Genomic DNA, 18,898 nt, shown 5'->3' with positions numbered 1-18,898 from the left:
ATACTAAACTTCAAATAAACAAGTGCACAAAACAACAAAACAAACGTGATTAAAGCAAACTGCTACCAACATAAAAGTCATATACATTGAAAATAACTGAAAATGCACTGGACAAAATAAAGAAACAATTAAAAAACAATTAAAAAGGTAAAAATAAAAAACAAACCAAAACGGTCCAATGCATTTAAAATTAAATCCAAAACGGTCAATGTATTTGACAACAGAATAAAACAAAAATAAACCAAAAAAACCCCTAAACAATTAGTGTTTTAAAAACAAATAAATCTTTAAAAACAGTTAAAATTCATTTTTAAAAGTCATTTTAAAAGACAATCATTCATAAAATAGTTAAAAGATCTTGGACTCGGGCTCCAGCAGGGGGAACTGACCGTCCCCGGAGGTGGGTCCCATCATGGGATCCTGAGCTCCCCCAGATCTTGTATATGCCAGTTCCTAAAGGTTTCCTCCTTGCCCTTCTGATGGACCTCCAGATTGACATAGTCCCTCACGAGTACCATGCCCCTCCGCGCGATGACGATCGGGTCCAGCTCCTGCTTATTGAATAGACAGATATTCCGTCCCTCCCACAGGGCCTGCTTCACTGCGCAGACGACACGCCACCAGCACCTCAGGGTGGAAGATGTTAATCCCCTGGCTGGACCATATAAGATCTGCTGGGCGGTCGCCAGCGCAGGAACGGCAAACCTGTGGAGGAACGGAGAAAACAGGAGCCAGACCCTGTAGGCGGAGGGGCAATCTCTAAAGATGTGAGCCTCCGTCTCCTTCCCCAGGCAACGCTTATAGGGGCAGATGTCATAAGGGGCTAGGCCCCTTCTGTGCATGAACACTCGGGTGGGGAGACACCGACTCACAGCCATCCAGGAGACATCTTTCTGCGTATTTGTGAGGCAAACGTGCGTAGCGTTAGCCCAGATAAACCGGCAGGTTTCGGGAGGGAAATCTTCTATCCGGCTGGTCTCCTGGGTAGATCTCATCTGGCTACAGATGGTCTTATAATCCCAGGAGGCCAGCACAACTTCATGGAGGCCTACTTCGAGCCCAAAGGCTCGGAGCGCCCTGTAGAACGGCGGGGGATCCCACGAGTGCGGCCTGGTGTTGTCCATGGCGCAGAGGCCGAATGGTCTCAGGCTGCTGGCAAAGTAGAAGCGGTTCATAAAACTCACTTTCTTGCCAGCAGCCTGGATGTTCTTGACCACGTAGGCCAGCCCCTGCGCCTTTATCAGCCGCACAACGTCCGGGACCCCCCTGCCTCCATCCAGGGTACCCTTCACCATTTGCACTCTCTTCAGCCTCTCCATTTTGCTCCCCCAGACAAACCGAAATATAATCCTGGTCACTAGTTTTGCGACGACCTTGTCTGGGGGGAAGATCATTCCTACGTAGAGGAGTATCGGGAAGAGGATGGCCTTTATGACCAGCACCTTACCGGCCATCGTCAAGGTCCTTGTGCTCCAGCCGTGGATCTTTCTTTGGACTTTAGATAAAGCCTCCTCCCAGCTCCGGGTGCCCGTGTTGGTCCCGTCGATCGTGATCCCCAGAACCTTGATGGACGGCTTCACAGGGAACACGGTCGGTGGGCCCCGCCCGACAGGCCATGCTCTGGAGAGGTAGACCTCGCTCTTGGCCCTATTGACAGCGGCCCCCGTCGCCCTGCAGAAGCCATCCAGCAGTTCCTCAACCCTGGCCATGGACGGCGCATCCGTGCAGACCACGGCCACGTCGTCCATATAGGCCAGGGCTTTTAACCATAATAAGTAAAACATTTCTGCACATTACATCTTAATTAAATCACTTGGCTATGCATTGTATTATGTACTGTCATTTTTACATAAACAAAACAAAATGTGCCAGTGGTTTATGGTTGTTTTTCACAAATGTACAGGACAGAGATATATAAATAAGGGCAGATGGGAAAAGTTGATTTGGAAAGTCCTTAAGGTGTCTACAATAAATTACTATTATGTTTTCCCAAAAAATGTCACTGGACATTTAGAATTACAAAGCCTAGGGGGGGGGGTATTTTTCTACCTGGCAGAGCAGTACATTAGACACTCTTGATCTGTTTGTTTTTGTTGTTTCTTCTTTTAATCCCTGCTCAGTGCCAAAAACGGCGAAATATTTAAATGTACCAAATTTCTCAACACTCAGAAATACCCCAGGGACCAGTGAAGTGTGCTCAGTATAACACAAATCATTCTAAAGATTGAGTTTCCAGACAAGAGGTTAACACTACCTATCAAGCTTACAATATTGGGAGGTTTTAAGAGTCAGTGTTTCTGGAGAATTTCTAGCATACCAGAAACCCAATTCTGTCATACAAAATTCTCTCAGACTTGTAAATCACCCTCTAATCATAACACAAAGGCGGACAGAGCAGCTGTCTCTCGCTTTGATATGATAATCTAAAGATCTAGCCCAGTTAAAACTGTCATCAAAAGTGCAATGGGTGAGGTATCTCTACTGTAGTACAAGAACAAGTGTAACTGAGAGTAAATATGCCCTGGTCAAGTGTACTGAACTCTCGATCCTGCTCATACACAACCTCTATCTATGAATGTTGAAGCACCCAACTTCTGTCCAATTCATCTGTACTTTAGGCATTGCGTAGGAAGATAGACAGGATAGAGATAGAGTTTTGAAATGTTTGGCCAGTGTTCTCTTTTAAATGCCTGTTTGGTAAAAATAATATTGCTACTGCTGCCATGTCACATATTACAATGAGACAGCAAACATGCACCAGACTCATTTGGCTTCCAGCAAAAGGGAATACCTCTCTTCTTTATTGGCATCAAAGCAATACATAATTATCTGAGACATGGTGATTAGAAAACCTGAGGCTGATTTTAAACAGTATATAAATCACCTATTGTGTTATTTTCACGACGGACAACGTGACAAATAAGAACGCATGACAAAAGTCTTCTCACACCTTGAGAAAATATGGGAAAATATGACTGATTCCCCTGCACAGTTTTCGAGAAGTGTTTTAACACATTTTAGGACCATGATTACAGAAGCTGCTGCACCAAAGCCACACTATTTTAAAATCCTAATCATGATACATAATTAAATAAAATGACACACTTCAGTATGCTTGGACTAAGTCAAGTGTTTGTATGGGTGATGTAGTATACAGGTGACACAGAGGGGCAATAAAAATAGAGCCACTTCAAGCTCAGGGAGCCAATTATTAACACTGATACTCTTGGCTAATGTAAAGCAATTACACACTGTTCCACATGCAATGACATGAGGTATAATTGTGTAAAACATGAACAAAAATATTACTTGAGCCCCAGAAGAAAAATGATATCACTTTCCTAGCAACCCATTTTAAATCCCCCAAAATGACTACAGAAGTATATTTCTCTTCATAATTCATAATGACATTAATGCTGCTCTGGGGGTAATTTAAGCTTTCATTAAGTATCTTCTGTCTCGAGTGTTGCACATGTTAGATCAAGTGGTATAAACAGATTACTACTTATTAGTAATTGTTAAACCGTGTTAGTTATTGTGAAGTCATGTAAGTCGCCTTGGATAAAGACATCTGCTAAATAACGTAATAATTATAATTCTCTTTAGGATAGCTTGGAAAAAACGAGCAAGACTGGGTTATGTGGACCTTGAAATATTATTTTATTATAAAACTTTAAAAAATATTTAAATATTACCCTTACATTGTGCTATTTTACATCATTAAGACACTATCATCCATATTTTGTGGTACCGCATGTTTCTCTCCAATATATCCTAGACATGAGGAGCATATGGACAAATTAATAAATTAGTTTTTTTTTGTTTGTTTGTTTGTTTTGCTTTTCTCTTTACAATCAACAAGGGGATATAAAACAATATACAAAACATAATTATTTCACAATCACACAGTGTACAAAATATGAAGAAGAATTAAGGAAAAATAAGAAAGGCTGTCATTGTGTCTGTTTCCAATCATCAACAAACAACAAAGATAATAACTTTAATTTGGCTGAAGAAGGAAAAGCAGCTATCTTTAAAGTCTTGCTGTCAGACTACACTTCTCAGCTTGCTCCTCTTGCTTTCCCAAAAAATGTTAAAAACAGCCATGGTCAGCCAGGAAAATAAGCTGTGATATTTTGTGGAATAGGAGGTGCATGAGTGTTAGACAATGACAGTTGGACACAGACTGGCCTGTACTGTACTAGGCTTGGAATGTCCTCCTAGTCATCTTTCACCCATATCTGTCTCCTTTCCAAAATTGAGTGTAGAAAGAAATTGAATACCCATATTGGGTCATTATTTAGTGTGGACATCCAGGCTTCTTTCGTATACCAAACTGTATTCAAGATGCTGTCTTGAGCCAAAAACCATTTGTGAAGTTGGTGTTAGGCTGTTATAGCCTCTAGGTTAAGTTCTGTTAATTTCCTGTTCCTTTATTTCTCTGGCATTTATCTGCTGTTCAGTACAGATTGCCGAGGTATCTTCTTTGCAATTAGTTACTGATAATTAATGTTGAGAACCTTACAGCCTACATTACACAAGCACAAAAAAATTAATCAATTGAGGGGGAAACTGACTTAGTTCAATAATAATAAAAATAATAATGTGTGTGTTCCATTTTAAAATCTGTTCTAGGGTCCTGAGGAAAGCAGGTCCCACCAACAGTGATGTGTAAAGTGAGTCGTTATTTGGTTTGATTGAGTACCGGTCATTCTGAGGTGTCAGAAAGCAAAACTACAAACTTTGCATCCTTATAGGATGGGCTTTGAAAAATCATTTCAGGCTGGTTTGCCTCACCATGACAGATTCCCTCTTGTTAGTTCTTATTGAGGCCAAATATTGATCAGATCAGGTGTGCTGGTATTAGAAAAAAAACACGGTCTCTTTATATCTGATGTCTCCATAGTACAGTGATGCTTAGTCATGTGCAAACATACATGCAGGTATTTACTTTCACAAACAATTGATAAATAAATTAATGGCAAAACTGGGGAACTATACAATGTTTTTTGATTCTTGGAAAAAAATAAAAGGGAAATTACACTAGATTCATGCATGTAATATACAGTGAAACTCTATAAGCGAAACCTAAAATGTCTGTTTGTTACTGTCCCCAGCTATGATGGATGACAGTACTTTTTTAGCAGAGCATGTATCTGAGCTAAGAAAATAATCTGTGAAAAGGACCATACATTATTGCAAGAGACAAAGTGCCACTGTTTTGCATAAAAACAGCTTCTAATTATGTCTCGTTGCAAGCTTACAGTTAAATGTATATAAATCATTAAGAATGTTTTTTTTTCTGCTTTGTTTCATAACGTCCCTTGTTAGTTACAATACAAGAACCAGAGATAAAATGAAATAAGTGATCCAAGTAAGTGCAATTATACTTAGCAACCAACCATATTTAAAAAGCTGAACTGGAAAAAAAAAAAAATGTTAAAACGTGTTGAAGTGTGTCAAAAAATATAATTAAAAACAGCTCTTTCTTTCTCTGCTCCTCAAACTGTAGTTATACGCATCCAGTACTGTAGTGAAATAGCAATCCAGCAGAAGCTATGTCTTCTATAAATAGTTTCTAAGCAGAATGTACCTGCTACATGTTTACACTGTTTAAATGCAATCAAAAAAAATAATAATGCATGACTTTACCACATGAAAATGTGTAATTCAAAAATATATTTACAATTATGATGGATCCTACCACACATTGTCCCACACTGTATTTCCTGTTACGTTATAAGGAATATCGTAGTTGATGTTCATTACAACAAAAAGTGAGGAAGAAAATAATAACGCTTACACATTTTTCAGAATATAGCATTTAAGCCTACATTTTGTCCATAACAGCGGAAGCAGTCATTTCTTGTCTCTTTCCTACTTTCCAGTTCTCAAGTACTCCAGGACAAAGTATGTGCTTCAGTTTAGCATACGCCACGTCTCCCAAAGGGACGCGGCGCCTCCACACCTTCTCCAGCGTGTTCGCACTCACTGTGCAAAAGATTGCGCTTCTCTTTTCCAATCCAACAGTACATAAAAGCTAATCTATAAAACTGTATTGCTGGTTACAGTGAATCAAATGCCACTGACTACCGCTTCTTGTTCTTGTTGGAACATGACTTGCAGCATTGCTGTCCATAGAACTTGTGATTGCAGACACCGTGCTGAGGAACCAAGTGACACCAGCTGAAGTAGTCAACGCAAGATATTTCATCTATAAACAAAACAAAAAAACAATGAAAACTTTCCTGTTTTTAAGAAATATTGCATTTTATAGTAGTTTGACCGGCCACAATATTCCAGCAGCAGTAGAAACAGTACTTCACGTAGCTTATGTATTCATTTTGCAGAACCTCTTTATAAAGTCCTTAACTAAGGTGAGGAGCACATGAATTACAAACACAAATCATCTTCCACAATTAATATCAACATCTAGGTAAAAATGCACTTCCCAAAATATGTCTTATCGCAAGCATGCCTTTAGGAAAACAATACTGGGGGAAAAAACGTACTTTTGTGTGTTGGTGCAGGGCAGAAGAGGGTGTTGCAGGCCCTGGAGGTGAGGGGTCTCTGATGGGGCAGACACCCCGCAGCAGGCCTTCCTTGTCTGAGACACTGGATGCTGCGAGTCTGCACTCCTCCTCCACAGGAGACTGAGCACTACGTGGAAAAAACGGAGGCTTACACCACTTGCAGCGAGCGCCAGGAGAATACAATTCAAATCCCACAGATAGGCTGAGGTCTGTTTAAGCAGTTAACTGTAACTAGCAGCACAGTTTCAAAATATTCAATACAGAACATGAGAAGAAGCCAAAAAAAGAGCATAATGCCATACCTGTTGCCAAGGGGAAGAATACCATCCTGACACTACAACACTGGTTGTTCTCCCTGAAGGAGGTCTTGGCCCGGGGCAGGTCCCTTTGTTACAGGCCTGCTGCAGCTCAACGTTGGGCTTCTTTAGATTCCGACACCGCCGCGGAGGGAACTCTGTGTATGTGCCTTCAAGGCTTTTCTCACTGCATCTCAGTTCTCTCTTCTGTGTACCTAAGCCACAGGATGTTGAACACTGAAATACAGAAAAGTAGGACAAGCGAGAGTTTTCTGTGAGTCTGCTCATGTATCAAGTGAAGAAAAACACACACTAACAAAATGGCATTGGGATTGACAAGAAGGAAATTAAAAGTCTGTTTCTAACCAAAGAAGGTAAACACACTGTTCATTCACAGCTTCAGTGTGCTGATGTCAAATGTTCAATTCAGACATACAATCTGCTTCAATGTGCTTAGATGTTGTTGACTGTTAAACTGCTTTTTCGCTCTTCTTTTTGAGTGTCGACTAGTTATCTGTGTGTGCATTTCTGTAGCCGTACCTCACTCCACACTGATGTCACCCACTGCAGCCTGTCATTTTTGGGGCACCGCCGGAGAACACAGGTCTCTTGAGATTTGGGCTTTTGATGTAGCTTGCACATACTATCTGCCAGGATGACGGGCTTGGCTGACGGATCGGTGCTTCTACAGTAGACACTGCGCTTCTTCAGACCTCTCCCACAAGTCTTGGAACACTATAAAAAAACAAAGACACATTTCCCCTCAACTCCTTTTGAACTAAGAAGGCCTTGTAGATTAAAAAAACACTCAACACTATGTTCGTCAGCATCCACTAGCATTTACCAAACTTGTCAGTTTGTCTCATTGAGTCTGCTTTTTTGTCAAATGGAATATGTTGTTTCTCTGTTTCTCATCCTGTTGCAAAGCTGCATTTCTAAGTCATTCCCAAGTAACGTATTTTCCATTTCCACTGGAAATGTAAGGTTTCAGGATCATACATGTTTTAATTCTTACCTTGTCTGTTCCTTGTCTGTTCATCTTTAATGGTAGTGAAATTACTAAAATAAGTAACACTTTACCTAAACTGAGTGTTTATGTATCTTCCTGTATTATCCCATGTATGCACACTAAATGTATTGCATAGGCCAACAGTCTACCCTTCGTAATGGCTAGCAGTGAGTTACACAGTTAGCTAGAGGTGCAGATGAAAACAATGGTTTAAAGTAATTGAAATCTTACAGTATTGTACATCAGACTGGCAGATAAAATAACTAAACTATCTTCTCAGATATGGGTTGTTTGTTTATTTTGGAAGAATTGTGGAAGAAATTGCTGCAGGTATTTACAATGTTTAACTAAAAGTACCCTATTTAAATTATATTTCAACTAGTGCTATACTAAAGATACACTAGTTTTTAATGGTTGTACGTTTGTACCGTCTTTATTTATTTTTTTTAAATCCAAAAACCTAATACACATCTGCCACTGGCTGGATAGCCAAGCATTAACACACAACTGTTATGTCATCATTCTTTTATTTTACAACATGTGTCTTTGGCTGCTGTGAGATGAACCATATAAACTATCCAAACAGATACTGCTGTCACCAGCGATGAAGACAAATAGCTCTGTCACACATTGGAGTGTCTCACAAAGCTCATACCCTGGGAGTTATGACATAAACCTCGAACTGAAGAATCACTATTCTAATAATATGTCAATGCAGAGGCCCTGTACTATAAAATTAATATAGCAGTAATGTTCTGTGCAGTGCAATAACTTCACACATTTCTCAGCAGTCGTATTACCTTTATGCTCTCACCAGTTCACATGTGTGACAGGTTGCTATTTTTGGAAAGATGGAATGGGAGAAGCTTGGGTGCTAGATAGCAGAACCTGTTTTTAATGTACGGGTCTTACAAAGTATATACTGCAGACTGTAAATTAATCAATCATTCCTGAACTTCAGTTTAGCATTGTTTATTGCTTCTCTGCCCTGTTCCATTGTTAGTTTTTTGAGAAGCAGTAAACATACATTTAAAGTTGTAGATGTAGGTAAAAAAACAAAAAACAGTGTGGAGCTTGAAATTTAACTCGCAGCCTGCAGATGGCAGTCCAGTCCCTCAGCCTATTTCTTACCTGTGTCCAGGCTGCTGTGCTCCACTCGGGCTGGCAGGCTTGGATGTTACAGGGCTCTATCTGCGCTGGGGTCACCACGGGGCACAGAGAATGCACCACTAACTCTTCTCGTTGGTAGGTGACTTTACGGAGACACCTGATTGGCCTAGTCTTCTGTCCAGTGCCACAGGTCCTGCTGCATTCACCCCATTCCCCTGTGGACCAGCTGAACAGAGAAATTATTATTACTCTCAGTCTGCGTGTGACACATTTGCCCTTTTGAATTTTGAATTTCAAAAGAGTTTTCCTCTATCCCCCCAAGATGTTTGAAGCCCTATAGTTCTTTAGAAACTGTGAAGACTCTTCTGCTTTACTGGTTTCTGCATTCCTTTCTTTCCATGTATTACATTCTCTGTTGGTTCATTCTCGGTTCATGACCTGTGAGCTGCACATGATTCTGTGTTCTTGAGGAAATTTTTTAAAAAATATTGAAAGAGTATAGAACAGGGGTGCCAAAGGTCTGGACTTTGAGGCTGCATTTCTTGTGGTTTGTGCCCTTGATGCAAATGTAGCCAATAAGGGGAAAAAAAGTAAAACCTTCCAACGTGTAGAAACTATTCTTATAAACGTCAAACCCGTTTTTCTTCCATTATCCACAGCAAAATGAGTGTTTCTTTCAGTGCACTCACACTTCACAATGTATGACAGAACACATAATTCACTTTAATTTTAATGCCAGAACAATATAGTCTGTATTATTTCTCAAATCACTTTGAGAGAAGAGGAAGAAAAAAAAAAAAAAAAACACTTCAGAAGCACTTGGCCCTACTTTTTTTTAACAAATGATTTGTAAGTTCAGTTCTGAAATAGGTACACGGTTCATTTGTAAGACATTGTGATTGGCAGATCAACATGTTCCTGTTTTAACAAGACAGGACAGCTTTTCATTTGCACACAGGTGAATAGACTCACTTACTGCACAACATTATCAGAGCATGCTTGGTCACAGTTTTATTCACAACATGCTGAGCACGATTTCACAATCATTTTAAATTATAAATTGTCTTAAATATTTTCAATGGTAAGCTTCTGTGGCCTGTCGTCAGTTCATCTATCTCAAAATATAAATAAATCATCACTGAAAGCAGAATGATTAATTGAAGTAGCGTATTTTAAGCCTGGACACTCCACCCTCTTTCCTTTCCCTCAAGCAGTGTTTCTATGAAAACCAAGGGCTGCTTTGATAACTGAAGCTGCTGCCTCATCCAAACCAACGTGTACAAAATCCCAAGAGTTCAAGGAAGTTTGCTTTTTACATTTCAGTGCAATTAAGGTGCAATCTAAGCAATGTGCATGGACTTTATCTACAGTATTATTATTATTAGTATTAGTAGTAGTATTATTAGTAGTAATAATATTGCTATCATTAGTGTATGATTAAATACAGGGTACTCCCCAGCAGTCAAAGATACACCACTACCTATAATGCAACACCAACATTATTAGATTTATATCTTGCTTGAGTTTGACTATTTCACTTAAATTTTTTTCAGATGGTGTACACACCTAAAGAATCAAGCAGACATGGAAACAAAATCTAATAATACACATTTCAATTTTGTGGACAGCCACTCAACATTAAAGATAGCTGTGGCATTTGGTATCTGAGAGTCACTTGGCTCAAGATTAAAGCTACCCTAAAATAGAGTTTTTTGGGGCTGAAAGATTATCGTAAATTAGTATTCAGACAATAATGTGGCTATGTGTGCAGACATCAGAAACTGCTGAAGCAGAGTATAGCAGTGTCCCGTGGCACTTTTCAAATGGATTACTACCTCCCTCTCTCGCTGCCCTTCTCAGGACCTGCAGTGTAACTGACTATTTGAATTTAATAGCCTTTAAATCATTTTACAAATTTGAGTGAAATGCAAAACTGCAATTTGGGAGAAATAGGGTTATGTGAATCATATTGAATGGACAGTTACATAGACCAACTGAGCCAATGCAGGGAAGACAATGTTTTTTTTTAATTTTTTCTACATGGTATAAAAAATAAAAACATATAATTGGAGAAGCGAGAAAACTGTCAGGCTTCACTGAAAAACAAATTATACCATACAGTGAGGGAAAAAAGTATTTGATCCCCTGCTGATTTTATACATTTGCCCACTGACAAATAAATTATCATTCTATAATTTTAATGGTAGGTGTATTTTAACAGTGAGAGACAGAATAACAGCAAAAAAATCCAGAAAAACGCGTTTCAAAAAAGTTATAAATTGATTTGCATGTTAATGAGGGAAATAAGTATTTGATCCCCTATCAATCAGCAAGCTTTCTGGCTCCCAGGTGTCTTTTATACAGGTAAGGAGCTGAGATTAGGAGCACTCTCTTAAAGGGAGTGCTCCTAATCTCAGCTCGTTACCTGTATAAAAGACACCTGTCCACAGAAGCAATCAATCAATCAGATTCCAAACTCTCCACCATGGCCAAGACCAAAGAGCTGTCCAAGGATGTCAGGGACAAGATTGTAGACCTACACAAGGCTGGAATGGGCTACAAGACCATCGCCAAGCAGCTTGGTGAGAAGGTGACAACAGTTGGTGCGATTATTCACAAATGGAAGAAACACAAAATAACTGTCAGTCTCCCTTGGTCTGGGGCTCCATGCAAGATCTCACCTCATGGAGTTTCAATGATCATGAGAACGGTGAGGAATCAGCCCAGAACTACACGGGAGGATCTTGTTAATGATTTCAAGGCAGCTGGGACCATAGTCACCAAGAAAACAATTGGTAACACACTACACCGTGAAGGACTGAAATCCTGCAGCGCCCGCAAGATCGCCCTGCTCAAGAAAGCACATGTACAGGCCTGTCTGAAGTTTGCCAACATCTGAATGATTCAGAGGAGAACTGGGTGAAAGTGTTGTGGTCAGATGAGACCAAAATCAAGCTCTTTGGCATCAACTCAACTCGCCACGTTTGGAGGAGGAGGAATGACCCCAAGAACACCATCCCCACCGTCAAACATGGAGGTGGAAACATTATGCTTTGGGGGTGTTTTTCTGCTAAGGGGACAGGACAACTGCACCGCATCAAAGGGACGATGGACGGGGCCATGTTCCGTCAAATCTTGGGTGAGAACCTCCTTCCCTCAGCCAGGGCATTGAAAATGGGTCGTGGATGGGTATTCCAGCATGACAATAACCCAAAACACACAGCCAAGGCAACAAAGGAGTGGCTCAAGAAGAAGCACATTAAGGTCCTGGAGTGGCCTAGCCAGTCTCCAGACCTTAATCCCATAGAAAATCTGTGGAGGGAGCTGAAGGTTCGAGTTGCCAAACGTCAGCCTCGAAACCTTAATGACTTGGAGATGATCTGCAAAGAGGAGTGGGACAAAATCCCTCCTGAGATGTGTGCAAACCTGGTGGCCAACTACAAGAAACGTCTGACCTCTGTGATTGCCAACAAGGGTTTTGCCACCAAGTACTAAGTCGAAGGGGTCAAATACTTATTTCCCTCATTAATATGCAAGTCAATTTATAACTTTTTTGAAATGCGTTTTTCTGGATTTTTTTGTTGTTATTCTGTCTCTCACTGTTAAAATACACCTACCATTAAAATTATAGACTGATCATTTCTTTGTCAGTGGGCAAACATACAAAATCAGCAGGGGATCAAATACTTTTTTCCCCTCACTGTAAGTGCTATACCTCCCAATAACATTGGGAATATTTAAAGACATACAACTGAAAGAAGTATTTATAGAATATTTAAATATCAGATTGGCTTCTTCCTTTTATTGTGTAAAGAAAACTGAAATCTGAACTTTGTTTTAAATATATCCAATATATATTCACTAGACTTTGTAATTATTCAATGTTAAATGTAAGTGTTAAAACTGATCGCTTTACACCAAATTAATATTAGCTGGATATTAGTACCATAATAATACCATATTATATAAACCAGTATTAATAATAGATTAATATTCCTTCAATAACAATCAGCTACATCTTTCTGATTCTACAAAGTCCTGTGAATCACACTCTGCAACACTATAGCTACAGCAGTATGTTTTAAAATAAATGTTGACACATTTCAGGATCAAGTCTCTGTATATTAGTGCAGTTTGTGCTGCTCCTCACTGGATTCACAGCTTCAGACAAAGGGTCATGTAAGTGACTATACACATGCAATGAGATTAAGTACATTTCAGACTCATAGCAGAGAACCACGGGCAACTGCAAAACCATTTAAACATTTTCATATATCTCTGAGATGACATTTTCAAGTTGCAGTTACAGTTTGCATTTTCCTCGGGTTTTTGATCTCCAATGGTCCACGATACACAGAAGCCCGTGGCTCTTGCAAGGGAAAGATCACAGTGTCTGGCCAGAGCACAGCTCCAGATTCCTGGCTGGCTAGACTGATCTGGCCTCTAGGGGATTTAGGCTCTTTCACTATAATAAAACATGGATAGACCTGTCAGCACTATAGATATTTGCTGGAAAGATAAGCAAAGGGCTTTTTTTCTTTCTTGGGTTTGCAGCTCAGCATTTTGTGAGTGTTTTAAAGATGTTTCCTTTCCCCAAACTGTTTTCCTTTTATTATCCTTAAATGCAAACACAAAATATCCGATACACATAAACTATGGTCTTCGAAGAGGCCATATACAGTATAATACATTTTTAGTTCTGTGCTCATTTATATAACATTAATTGTTTACCAGACTAAACTGTTTTGTTGCACATAGCCTTTGGTTTTACAGAGGAAGAATATTTCACTATATGAGTGGATGTATTATTGATAAGTAATTATTAAAAGTTAGTCTGTAGTATACATAGAAGAATGCTGTTCATGCTTCTTTGTGTCATATCGAAAATAAATGCATTTCTCAGTTAGTAGTATTTCTAGATTCAGTTGAACGTTATGTCGTCTTGGTGTGTGTAACGCTTTTATAAAAATAAGTAGATGTTCTTCCAGCATGAATGTTAAAACCATTAATTAATTTAATTTGATGAAAGCATTGGCTTTCATATAACACAACATACAGATGTGATGTATTTATATCTATACATAGTTCATAAAGTACATATGATTACAGAATATTAGAGTAGTTTTGGGGATTGAGAAAAGGGCCACAATAAGTAACTTAACTGCAGATATGGTTTATTAAAACACATTATTTAAGTAACCCATTGCTACTTCTTGACTTGTCAGGTGTTATATAGAGTAAATAAAAATACGAATCTTTGATAAAGTCATATGGAGTTGATTTCCCATTCACTTCCAGTTTCTCACAAGTAACCATGGAAATGCAAGCAGACACAACAGAAAGGGGTTGAAAGAGAGACGACTCCAAAGAGAAAGCAATTTGTCGGCCTTCTGTCAGCATTGTGGGCTTAGAATACATGACGCTTACTCTTCAGCTATTTATTTGAAGCTATAGTATTTATTCAATAAATCATGAAGTAATCCTTGAGGAATCAAATTAATTGCTTTCAGGCCACAACTAACCATAAATTGCTGTTGTTGGTACTTATTCATTAAACCTTTTAACTTTGGTGTCTTTGGTGTTTTGCCTGTCTTAGCTCGACTGCTCCACATTACTTGTTCACAAACTGCAGTCAATTTGTCGATGTTTGACAAATCCCTGCTGGACTCCTCTGCACAAATTCTGGTTTGCTGGTGACCAGAAATAGTCTGGAAGCCTCTTCAATGTTTAATGGTTTATCCCAAGTTATCCCAAGCTAACTAAAAACTCATTGCAGCTTTATGATATAGTTGCTCCTGTTTTTTTGTTTGTTTGTTTCTCTTATTGATTTTTTTAAAACCAGACCAGCCTTTTCCAGAATAAGAATGGCAGGGAAAATCCACAACACCACATGAAAGCCTCTGCTCTTGATCAAGTTTTCCTTCAATTGTTCGTCTTGTTAGTGAGCCTTATCAATACTATGCAGAGGCTACCAACACAATGGGTTAGTGGTGAAGTTGGTTCTTCAGCACTGGGGGAGTTGTGGTTTGAGTACCAGCCAGCTTTCACTCATCTCAGACCCTCTGATTCTCTGCAGTCAATACGAAGGCAGGCTGGCTGATGTCTGGAGGCTATGGTAATCCTGTTTGGTTAGGAAAAAAGCCTATAGCCGAGACCAGAGTTATCCACTGAGTCTCTGAGGTCTCTTTGGAGAGAACTTTGTCCCTGCCCACAGCAAAGTGCCCACAGAAGCAAAGTGCAAATGAAATCCAGCAGCACTGCAAGGAAACAACAGATAAAGAAACAAAACACAATAGCCTGAGATAACCTCGAGGCTTCCTGTTTTTTTTCTTTTATTTACACAGTGAGCTTTCAAACAGAATAGCTTCATTATATAGTTTTGAACGATGGAGTATAAGACAAGGATACAGGTTTAAGTGTACATCATCTCTGAGGATGGAAGTTCATGTATGTGTACTGTAATAAATGTGAATTGCATTCCTTGGCCTTTGTGATATAGCAGTTTCACTTCAGCCTGGAGAAGGGGATCAAAATCTTTCACTGGAAGTCTTGATATTATCTGTAGCTATTAGGGGAGCTCAACATTCCTGTGGCTGAAATTGAGCTGGAAGGTGCGGAGGAATAAAATAAGAAAATATTTTGATTCTAAATGAATCTTTTTTAAATTCCAATATGAATTTTCTTCATTGCTTTCAATCACTTACAAGTGGTATGATATAAAGTAATAACCACACCTGTGTGAATACTGAGGTAAAATAGAGAATACTTCCTGAAAGACGTGACAGTCATATCGCAGTGTATAATTCTGTCATTTTAAAGCAAAACGTCACATTATTGCATTGTGTTATGGCTTGCTCTGCAAATGAAATGAAGAATTATATTAACTTACTAGGCAGGGCAAGGCTTGGTGTTGCAAATGCTTGATCCAATCAAAGGCTTTGTCTGGGGATTGCAGAATGAAAAGTTGACTTGGGTGCGATGATCTTGTAAACACAAGGGTTTTGTTGAAATTCGACCTAAGAAAGGATATTCATTTCTTCATATAATGCAGATTAAAAACAAACAAACTATAAAGCTTGATCTTCAGTGAGAGAAAGTATCTGTTTTATAATATACATCAGAAGTTCTAGCAAGTGGTGTAAATGTAATTACTGTATGTGTCACTGTCAGAAAAACTGAAAACTCTCACATCCTCTCTTCATTTGATGCAATTCTGTTTAATCCTTTAGGTTTTAGTCAATGACCTCGAATTTAGTACCTACAGTACACAACATTTAGATTGCATAATGGTCTACACCATGAGGGAATTTCACTGAAGAATCTCACAAAAGAAAAGCATGAAATAAAACAGACTCAGGGTAGAAGACTTTGGACATTTCATTGCAGGGTTACTGTTCCTCAGTAAAAAGAATCAATGGAAGATGGAACTTTTTGATAATGTCTCTAAAAGAAGCATGCATTGCTCTTTCAGGCCCCACAAGGGTGCTTTGAGGAGCTCAGGCCCTGTAGCTGAATTTTTCACAGACAAAGCTTTCTCTTTGTGCTTTTGGGGACGTTACTCACCTCCAGCACACGAGGCGGAGCAATCTGATCTGACGGCCACCCAGGTGTAATTGTGATTCTTTATGGTGGTCTTGCTGTCATTTAGGTTCTTGGGCAGCGTGTATTCCCAAGCGATGCCAGGGTTCTTGCCTTGCAAAAGGATCTGAAAGAGGTTAGTGAAGAAAGAAACCATAAAACAGGTCTTCTTGTCAGCAGTCTGCAGCTTCTATCAGCAGGGTGTGATCATTATTTCAAGACTTAATCTGCTTTCTTTGAAAAGTGTCGGGGAATCACCACTGTAGGCCCAAGTCTCTGTAACTGACATTGTAAAAGACTATCAGATTAAAAGTTAGCTGAAATGTAACTCAAGAGTCACATTCATTATTCAATAAATATCCCAAGTTAGGATGAGGTATATTGGGAATGCTGAAATGCATGAGTCAAATTAGATGTCTGTGATGGATGGGCAATAGTAGGTTTACTGTAATTTTACTGAGAGGCTGCACAGTGCTAAGGTGTAGTCAATGTAGAGGAAATGCTTTGTCCACACTTCAGCTGTCAGTCCTAGTGCTCTTCAGGTGAGCTTTAGCTTACAAGTACCATAGTCACATGCTTTTCTTTGAATAAAATAGACTGATGTTTGTTCTACAATATGTCATGAATTTGGGGGCATTGTATTACATTTTGATTGTTATATAACAAATTAATGGATGCCACAGTTCTCAAGAGCATCACTGTAAATACAGTTGAAAGAAATACAAACAAAAAAATCAGGAAGTGAACATCGTGGAACTCAAAACAATAAAAAGCAAAATACGTTAAATAATGGCTCAACAAATTCATGAAAGTATATTTATTAATAACTTTTAACACACAGGCACAGTCTGGTAATCTATGATTTGTATTCACGAACATCAATGACTTGATTCCTCTTTAAACAGACAGAGCAGTTTAAAGTATATATATTAACACTGGAAATGTTTTATTTAATATAATCTTGCTGTTGTCGAAGGTTGATTAAGTTGATTCTGTATTCATTTAATTAACTATACATTTGACACACTCCTCTCATTGAAAACAGCATGTTTTCAAATCCAAAGAGTGCTTACAGACTCAGTTCAAGAAGATGTAACTGAATGTAATGGGAGGGGGTCTAGATTATCCCCTCAGCAGTCACAAAAGATGGGGGGAATTAATATTGCTAAAGAACTCTATTTACTATGAGATTAAAAGGTTAAGGCACTTTTAATCTTCTTAAATAGTGATATCCATTATTGATACAAATGCATCAAAGTCTGTTAGTTGCGGTTCCAGTAATTACATCTCAAATATTTGTACTCTAAATAAGTATTTACTGTATCTCAGTTACACAATTGGATGTCTACTGTGAAAAGAGAAACTCAGGTCCTGAAAGTACAGTTCTGCTTAACACACATGGATTCATAGCTGTGAAATAGTACATATTCTCAGATAAAAGTCTTTACATTCATGTTATGATGATTTTTGTTTTTGAATTTTTATAATTATTTTAAATAAAATGTGGTTTCCATTATATCATCAGTTGTTCTTTTTGTAATCGGTAAATATATTCTTAAATCCATCAAAATATGAATATAATTCATGTGTAACGCTAACAATATAAGTAATCTGAAGTTCATATTCCAATAACAATAAAATACACACAAGTGTAATAGGAACCAGAAATAATAATAATGTATGTCATACAGTCTTTGCAATAACAATTAAAGATTGTTAGACTAACTCCTGCATCCTAATCTACTGAGCTGGACACATTCCACAGGTTAAAGTCAAACAAAAATCCAATCCAAATGTACAGCTGGCAAAGAGCACCATGAACATTTCCAGATCCTTCAGCAAAAGTGTTTAACGTCTGCCTTGAACACACCAACCACCTGACTTTAGACACAAAACTCAGGCAGTCCTGACCGCAGGCCTACAGCTGTAAAATGTACAGCTTCTTAAGTTGCAATAACTGCTGCAGTTGGAACCTGACAGATATTCCCAAAGTTAAAGACCACATAGCTTTAGCTTAGGGTGCAAATGTTAAAACAATGGCTGAATATAATTCTCCTGAGTGAAAAACTCCCCTTTTCACTCTAATTATCCTTTCAAATAAAGACAATAAATTCAACTAAGCAGCTGTGGCTCTGATACCTGGCAGTTAAGACAAATCTTAGGTGCTGTTTTAACCCAATCAAATGCAAGTGAAAAAATGTGCATATACTGAATAATCTGTATTGTATTTCAAATTTGACCCAGGGTTTACCGGCCACACTGTTTTCTGTATTATTTTAGTCTAGGTCCTAAGAATTATTTTCAGTCATATTAAAACTAATATCCACCAGCATTTTTGATATTATTAAAACTATTCCTAAAAAATATAATAT

The 18,898-nt window shown here is 38.6% G+C and overlaps 1 protein-coding gene across 1 annotated transcript in view; it reads right to left on the bottom strand.

Annotated features, from left to right (window-relative positions):
• Positions 1-3,636: 3,636 nt before the first annotated feature.
• The window catches only part of adamts18 (ADAM metallopeptidase with thrombospondin type 1 motif, 18), a 54,720-nt gene continuing 39,458 nt past the window's right edge, over positions 3,637-18,898 (bottom strand). Inside the window, exons 16-22 of the mRNA XM_066713714.1 lie at positions 16,512-16,653; positions 15,838-15,964; positions 8,970-9,174; positions 7,370-7,564; positions 6,836-7,066; positions 6,513-6,660; positions 3,637-6,214 (exon numbers count right to left, since the gene is read on the bottom strand). Coding sequence (XP_066569811.1) covers positions 6,090-6,214; positions 6,513-6,660; positions 6,836-7,066; positions 7,370-7,564; positions 8,970-9,174; positions 15,838-15,964; positions 16,512-16,653 — 1,173 coding nt within the window. The 3' untranslated portion in view covers positions 3,637-6,089. The remainder of the gene's footprint in view (positions 6,215-6,512; positions 6,661-6,835; positions 7,067-7,369; positions 7,565-8,969; positions 9,175-15,837; positions 15,965-16,511; positions 16,654-18,898) is intronic.

This window comes from Amia ocellicauda, chromosome 9 (genome assembly GCF_036373705.1).
Source record: "Amia ocellicauda isolate fAmiCal2 chromosome 9, fAmiCal2.hap1, whole genome shotgun sequence".
Lineage (NCBI taxonomy): Eukaryota > Metazoa > Chordata > Actinopteri > Amiiformes > Amiidae > Amia > Amia ocellicauda.
This window is presented reverse-complemented; position numbering and strand designations above follow the sequence as displayed.